We start from the raw sequence: 7879 nt of genomic DNA, 5'->3' as shown, positions 1-7879 counted from the left end.
AGTTACTAAATGTTTTTTAAAAAAATACATCTTAGAAGAAGATACTGAGAGAAACAGCTTTCAAACCCTGCACTGTAGCATTGAATGACACAGGAAATGAGGAACAAAGAAAGGAATTTCATAGATTCCAGATGTACTCTAACACCAGCTGGGAAATACAAGCAAGAATCAACTAAAGCCTTGTAAAAAGCTACCGCTAACTATTTTCTTCTAGAGTGCTTGAACAAAAGTAAGTAGCTGTAAACAATTTGAAAATAGAAATATTTTTAGAAGAAATTGGAAACAGTAGTCAAAATAATCTGCTTCCCTTCTCTCCTATTTTAAAGGAGCTTAAAACCCAAGCCCGAGTACATCTGGTTTTGTGAACTGCTTTTATAAATATAAAAACTCTGTATGCACAGCCATAACAGAAGCACAACTGTAAAATAAAGCGTTCCAAGTTGCCAATTCCTCCATAGCTACAATAGGAAAGCTGAATGATTTCCCTTGCTTATGAGTCTCAAAAATATGAAGATTACTTGTATTACATACCTTCAGGACAGCTATAGAGAAAACGATATTTCATGGGAATTTAAATCTGYAAGATGCCAAAACACAAATTATCAGTCGCTCGAACTTTATTCCATCTGTTGCAAACTCAAAAGTGGATAAAAGTCCAAGGAAAACTCCTTCCCAAGGCCACAGACCCTTTCGCTCTCTATGCAGCCCACAGTCTCCAATGTTCCTTTTCTGAAAGGAACGCTCAGCTCAGGCCTTGTAAGGCAGACTCCTTTTAAATAATAATGACACTTATTATTTAATAAATAATTATTTATGACAACCGCACAAGCATATTTCCTCGTAAAATCATTTTTTAAAACACCAGAAGTATACCTCTCAAACACGGACCTGCATTGGAAGAGTCCTCCTTCCTCCAGTCATTTGAGCAGTATTCTGCCTAAATGAACCCCAAGTCTCACATTTGTTGCATACAGCAGCAGTATTTGTATACTGAGTAGTTTCCTCTAATGCTTCAGCCATCCTGTAAGGCCTATTACAAGCTTAGAAGAGGCAAAGCATGTTACTATTTAGGCAAATTCAACACTCCATCAACTTCTATCTGCTTAAACCTACCATTCTTTCACAGGTAAATCTTCCCCTGAAAATTCAGGTTTACCTATTTCATAGGTAAAATTTCCCCACAAAACATAAATACTCTATACTCTTTGCTCCTCCAGACAGAAAACGGGGGAGCAGGGCAGAAATCAAAGCCCACACAATTTCAACCGATCCTATAAAGAATTTTACCTGTGCCTATGATCCACAAAAAATAAAGTTTACTTCWCAGTAATTTTAAATCCTTCATTTTGCCAAACTTTCACCCAGAAAACATTTTAAAGGAGGAAAACAACATGTGAAGTTTCAGGGAAGTTGCATTCCCTTGGCAGAGGTTAGCAAGGGGGAGGAAGGAAGTTAGATCTGTTTTGTTTCCATGCCGAAACAAAGCTGCTGGCTGCATCTTGAATTCGGTCACCACTGCTGAAGGAATCAAAGCTGCCGCTGAAAAGAACAGACACCTGTCCAACAGATACTCTGTTAAAGAACCAGTTTTTTACTCACAGCTTTTTTAAACACAGCTAAAAAGTAGAAGGCAAAAGCCTGTGACCACCTTTTATAAAGCACAGTTTTATAAAATATAGACTGTTATTACAGCTTCTCCTTGATTATAACCACAAAGTGGATAAATACCTGGTACTAAATACCGGTTTAGAAGCACAACATCAGGACATAATAGGGATTGTTTTAATGATTGTTAATATAATGCCTTGGGTGAATTGATCTCCAGCAGCTTTAACAGGCCACTGGCACACAAAAACACAGTTTTCTCCTCCATACACGGCTATTTAGCTTTTATTGGTCTGAAACTATTATGAYTAATTGTCTGATACTTACATCCTTATTATTCAAGGACAACCAAACAGTATGTTTATACTAGGGCTTCCGTTCCCTCACCTGCTTCTTCCTCTCGCGCAGGGAAACAGCACTTTGAGGTTTATCCTACAGCCACACCAGTTTCGAAAGGGTTTTCCCCACAAGGGAATTGTCGAAAAATTAGATGTATTAAGTACTCCTTAACAACCTTAAGTGGATTTAGCTTCATCCTCCTCTCTCTTCAAGAGAAGAATTGTTACAGGAGCTACTCAAATATTTATTTCAGTTCTCACAGCAATGTAGCTACTGGCTCCAACAGAATTATTCACAATTTACACCGTTCTTCTCCGGTTACACATAAAGGTGATAATCAAAATCACACAGCTCAGCTTTAGAAGAGGTGTGTGGAGAAGTGATGGAAGTGGAAGAGAAGCCAGTATCAATTATGACCCCAAGCACCTGAGCTGCCGTGGGCATTTGGGGGACCTGGGCTTGAGATGCAAGCGGTTCCCAGGTGGAATTCCTGGCGATGAATCAGTTTGCCAAACTCTCCTCTTGGTCAAATCAGCACAACAACTGGCTGAGCCCAAATGTACCTAGATGAACCCATACAGCACCAGCAAGAAAACACACAAGGAAGATGTACTGAAGAGCACAGCAAGGTTCAGCCTGTCTCTGAAGCAAGATGGGCAGGGAAGAGGAAAAGCAAGACCTCCCTCTTCAGCAGCACCCAGCTGCTATGCTGTGTTAGCGCACCACAGAGCTGGGCTTTAGACTGCACCTACTGCGAGAAAATAACGGAGTCAACAGGGAAACAGGAAGGAGCCGGGACCAGCAGAACAGAGACACAGAAACATGGCAAGATGTAGAACCAAAGTGATTCTTGACAGCTGCCTCCCCAACAAAAAGAATATTCTGAGGGTCATTTCAACACAGTGAAAAATTTCCAAAAGCCAAATTCCAATTTCCAAATTTTCTGCCAAAGAGTGAAGCTAAGATACTCAGCACTTAAATAAAGTCCCCATGTAAGAGTATTTGGTACTCTGACAAGCAGATAGATAATCACCTCAACTAGTTTCTGGAGACYAGAACACAAAATTGCTATTAGTTCTCATGAGAGAGGCTAGAGAAGCCTTTCCTCCCTACCACCCACCCCTCCTCGCAATATATTAAATCCAAATGAGAAGGGAAAAAAAAAAATCTACTATATTTGATTCCTGACAATCAAGGCTCTGAGCAAATATAATTTATTGTTTCCCTTGTGAGAATTCACCCTGATGAACCCTAAAAGCCAAGCCACTTTGCTCTCAGATATATTTGTGCTTGCTCTGACCAGAGCTGCTCCCGCCAGCCCACAACCAAGTGCCCCAGCTTGCCCTGCTTGAGACCCGCTGGCCCCGGCCCTTTCACTGACAGCCAGAACACGATGAACATCAAAGCTGGCAGAGTCTGAMATTCTGAAACAAAGGGGAAAAGTCAGCACATCCTATTCTGTACCCTCCACAGCAGCAAAACATTTTTTTTTTTAAGCACTGCAATCTTCTGGTAACACTGTTGTCACTTTATTTTACCTACACAGCATCAATTTAAGATGTACTTGTTAACTTTTTAATGGGCAGATCTCATCTTGTGACTTGGAATATACATTCTGGGCAAGATGCATAATTTTTTTTCCCTTTCTTTACTTGTTGGTTCACTAACTTTGAAATAAATGATTAGAAAATCATCCAGATTTTTATAAGAAACAATTTGCATTTTCCAAATCATCATCTTCTAATAGATATATGAGGGRAAAAAAAAAGTCTCTCTCATTCTAAAAATATCTGGTCAACCCCTTTTACATGAGGATAAATCCATTTACAGTATTACACAGTGAGCATATTTAGTGGTACTTACTTCTATGAGAAACCACTTAAGGCACTAAATCTCAACAGACAACATTAAAAGGGACATCTTCTCAAGGCAAAATGGATTTCCCTGATGAAGCTAAGGATTAGACTAAGAGAAGCCTTAAGTTTGCCAGAGACAAGGTGGCTCTTCCTTACCCTTAAAGGAAGGCAAACAAGTAATTTCTCTCCAACCCTTCCTCCATATCAGGCTTTATAGAAGAGCAGCAAATACCTTCCCTTGGCAATCAGTCTGCCCAAACACAGCACAGGGGCACTGCGGCAAATACGCAGAGGCTGGCTTCACCAATGGCTACGGTTTCCCAAAGACAGGTTCAATTCCTTTTATGTCATCTCCAAAGCCAGAGCTTTGTAAACATTTACAAAGAAGGTACAATAAAACTCGACTCAAATTAGATGTTACAGTCTACAGATCAACAATCCTCACTTGAATAGTCTACTAGATCAGTGCAGTGTAAATGTGACTTCTGAGATCTCAAAAAAAACAGTGGGTTGATTTTCTGATCAGGTAAGTTGTGAATGCAGAACCAGCCCAGGTCAGATAGTAGCAAGCCCTTCTTGGACAATACTTTAAAACCTCATGTCTCTGATCACATTCTGACCGTGCTACCACAAGCCCCACATTTTAGATTAAGAACTCAACACCCAACAAAAGGTCAATCCCCTGCCCCTTTCCAAAACGGATAAAGGAGATTTGTAAGTCTACAAATGTCTTAACCCACTATGAGCAGCCACAGTTTATCAGCTGGCCCCTCTGGGGTCAACAGGTCCTACTCATTAAATGGGGGCCTCGGATACTGCCCAATATGCTGCAAACACATACAGTATCACACYGTTATTGTTCCAAAGCTATAGAACACCCTAATCTATACAACAAGTCAAGCCATAATGATAAAAATTGTATTTGGGGGAAGTTTGAGGAGTTTTACACTCCTAGATACAACAGCACTAGATTTTAGGCACATGAAAAGCTAAACTGCTTATTACATTAGTGAGAATTCCCTATATTTTTGAGTATAACTTCATKAAGTAGGTCCCACAAAAAAAGGGAGCTATTCTCTGCTAACTGGAATACAGCCTTCAAATCAGGAGTGCTGAATAGGAGCCTTTAGGTCTTTTGTTGAAAGCTAATATTAAACAATTAATGTCATTTAAGACGAGGGGGAAGTAGCAATCAAGACCAAGATATTTATGAAATACTCTTCACAGTAGCACAGCAGTCATGTTGTCAAGCAGAAGCGCCCTCTTTGTAGCTTTTCCAGCCAATCATCGGCCCTAGAGCCTTATGTTGTTTCCTTTCAGCTTTTGCAACACTGACTCATGGAAATATCAGCACTGCACACTTCCTCAGAGTGGCAATCTTATAGGAAGTGTTTGTTTAGTCTTACATGACACATTGTTTTGTTTGTGCATAAGGGATTCTGGTAAAAATAATTTTTAAGGGAAAAAAAAAGAGAGACAATATGACAACCATCTCAATAAAGAGAAAACACAAGGAAATCAAATTGAGGATAGTAGACATATTTGCACAGAAATTACTCTCTTCTTTTAAGTGTCTGCTACATGCTCACAATAGACGTGAGCAGAAGTAGCCAGGCACTGAGTTCTCCCAATTCAACAAACCACAAAAGAAACCAGAAACTGGACAAGGGGCAGCACAGTAAAGACTCCTACTAATGCCCCACAGTGGCAGAGTTCACATTGCTGCTCCATGGCTTCAGTATCCCAGTGAGACATTCTTGGAAAGGGCACATCATTGGCAGGGCAACCAGATGGGGGAAAGAGGGGATCCTAAGGACCTCAAGGGTTTGCATTTTCAATAGAGAATGGAGAGCCAAGTCCAAGCAAGCCTCCAAACAACACTATGCAGAACGGAGAAGCATTTAGAAGAACCAGGATCAAACTCCCCACTTGGCTAAACAAGGCTGATTATGTTCAACCCACCACTCCCAGATGAACAAGTAATACTAGCAGTAGAAAGTGGGCCTTCATTTCCCTTCATCTCCTCGGCAGGATGATGAGATGAGACACTGCTCCGGCACTACTTGGGCATTCAAACATCTCTAGGCTATGGATGTTTCACACAGCCTGAAGCCTCCAAACTGCTCCAACCTCTCTATTAGGACAGAGGAGTCACCCTGGGCGCGCCACCCTTATCTCACTGCGTGTTTGCACCGACTCTGCAACACACCAGTGTGGCTCTCACCCATGGCACACCTGCACGCCAGTGCCACCATGCAGGATCCACCAGCAGAGGTGCTATGGACCCAGAAATGCCCAGCCAGATCACACACAGAATTYGTGAAAGTGGGAGATTCACTGGAATTTGGTCATGGAACAAGCTCCCCAGAAAACAGAAATGACTCCAAGGCTGACCACTACTAGAGCGCTATAGATCAAAGCAAGTCAAGAGGGTAAATAACTTCCCTCTCTTCAAAAGATTGAGAGCTTCCTATCACTACAAAAGAAAGAAGTCCACAAGATGCCAGTGAATGGGAAGTGCTAACAGACAAGTTATTCTACTGCTGGGAATAGCTGCCAGAGTGGGTGTCCCCCCTCCCTCTCCCTCCGGGTGCTCAGCACCGCCTTTCACATCCACACACTGGTGCCCTTCTGGAGGGAACCAAAAAACAAGCCTYCATCTACAATCCCTTCTAGATGCCGAGATCCCAGCGCCTGGGAGACGAGAATCGCTGCCCCAGCCCACGGGGAACAGCGGCGACCCTGCCGCTCCCGCTTTTCCCACGRGGCTTTCCCAAAAGAAACCGCGTCCGGCCTCTGGAAACGGGAGGCGGCGAGCTCCGGCAGCCCGAGCTGGTGCCCGGGGGCTCAGAGCCGCTCCCGCGGCCTCGGCCCGCGCCGCCTGTCGCCCCCTGCCGCGCTCGAGCGGGAGGCGGGCGCCGCGCGGCTCGGGAGCGCCCATGCCGCCCCGCGGAGCGATGCGCTGCTGCTGCGCCCTGCCCGGGCGAGGCCAAGGCCCGGCGCCTCGCTGCGGGCTGCCCGCGAACGGGGGGCCCCGCCGCGGCCTCGGCTCCCGCTGCCGCCGGCATTAGCCTCGCTCAGGGCTTTAAGCACGTTAATCGCAAGCCCTTCCGAGCTGCTGCTACCCTGGAGCGCAGCCCCGCTGCGCTCCAGCCGCGTCCATCGCGCAGGTACGAGCGTGTCGCCGCTCTCTGCGCGAGCGCCCTGCTCTCACTCCATTCACAAAAAGCAGCGGCAACAAAGCTGCAGCCACAACTCCGCACAGGCTTTTTTCTTTCTTTTTCCTCCCCTCTCCTTAATCTAAGGCGCCGCTGCGGGGAGCCGCTCCAAGCGCGGCCGGGCGGCTCCGGTCCCGCTCCGCCCGGAGCCCGCGCCGGGCACCGGCCGCCCCCGCGCGACGCTGCGGCCACCGACTGCGGGCGACCCGGCCGCAGCTACCGGGTCCTCGCCTCGTGTCCCTTCCTTCCCCCCCAACCCCGTCCTCTTTTTTTTTTTTTTTTTCCCTAAATTCCCGGTTTTGCCAGCGACACGCAGAACCGAGACCCCCGCGCTCGCCCTCAAACTTTTCGCACGCATCTTAGCGACGGTCAGTAATAACAATAACCATCAATGACAGCAATGATAAATAAATAAATGCAAGGAGGGGTAACCACGCCGGACCCAGCGGCCGGTGCGGGGCTGTCACCGCGACCCCCGGAGCGGGGAGGGGGCTGCCGCCCGCCCCGGCGCGCCCGGGAGCCCCCCGCCGCCCGCTGCCCTGCTCACCGATTTTAATCCTGACGCTCTGGAAGACGCGCAGCCCCTCTTCCTCCACCGCCATGGTGCCGCCGCGCCGGGAGCAGCCGCGGGGACGCGCGGGCCGGGCGAGGGAGGGAGGCAGGCGAGCCCCGCCACGGGACGCAGGGCGAGCAGACGGGCTCGGTGCGGTGCGCGCCGTCACCGGCTCCCCGGCGCCAGGGAGGGGAGCTGGGAAGCAAGGAAGGAAGGAAGAAGGGAAGGAGCGGCAGAGCGCAGCGAGCGGAGCGGTGCGCAGCAGCCCCCAACGCCGCCCCCGCCCTGCCCGCCCGCGCGCTGCCAGC

General features: G+C 46.8%; 1 protein-coding gene across 1 annotated transcript in view; it reads right to left on the bottom strand.

Annotated features, from left to right (window-relative positions):
- Nucleotides 1–7630, bottom strand: part of RASA3 (RAS p21 protein activator 3) — a 122872-nt gene extending 115242 nt beyond the window's left edge. The window contains exon 1 of the mRNA XM_026046691.1: nucleotides 7566–7630. Within this exon, the coding sequence (XP_025902476.1) occupies nucleotides 7566–7620 (55 nt within the window). The 5' untranslated portion in view covers nucleotides 7621–7630. The remainder of the gene's footprint in view (nucleotides 1–7565) is intronic.
- Between the last annotated feature and the right edge of the window lie 249 nt (nucleotides 7631–7879).

This window comes from Nothoprocta perdicaria, unplaced genomic scaffold (assembly GCF_003342845.1).
Source record: "Nothoprocta perdicaria isolate Ctin4 unplaced genomic scaffold, notPer1 scaffold_454, whole genome shotgun sequence".
Taxonomy (NCBI): domain Eukaryota; kingdom Metazoa; phylum Chordata; class Aves; order Tinamiformes; family Tinamidae; genus Nothoprocta; species Nothoprocta perdicaria.
Note: the sequence above shows the minus strand (reverse complement) of the source record. Positions and strands in the feature narration are given on the sequence as shown.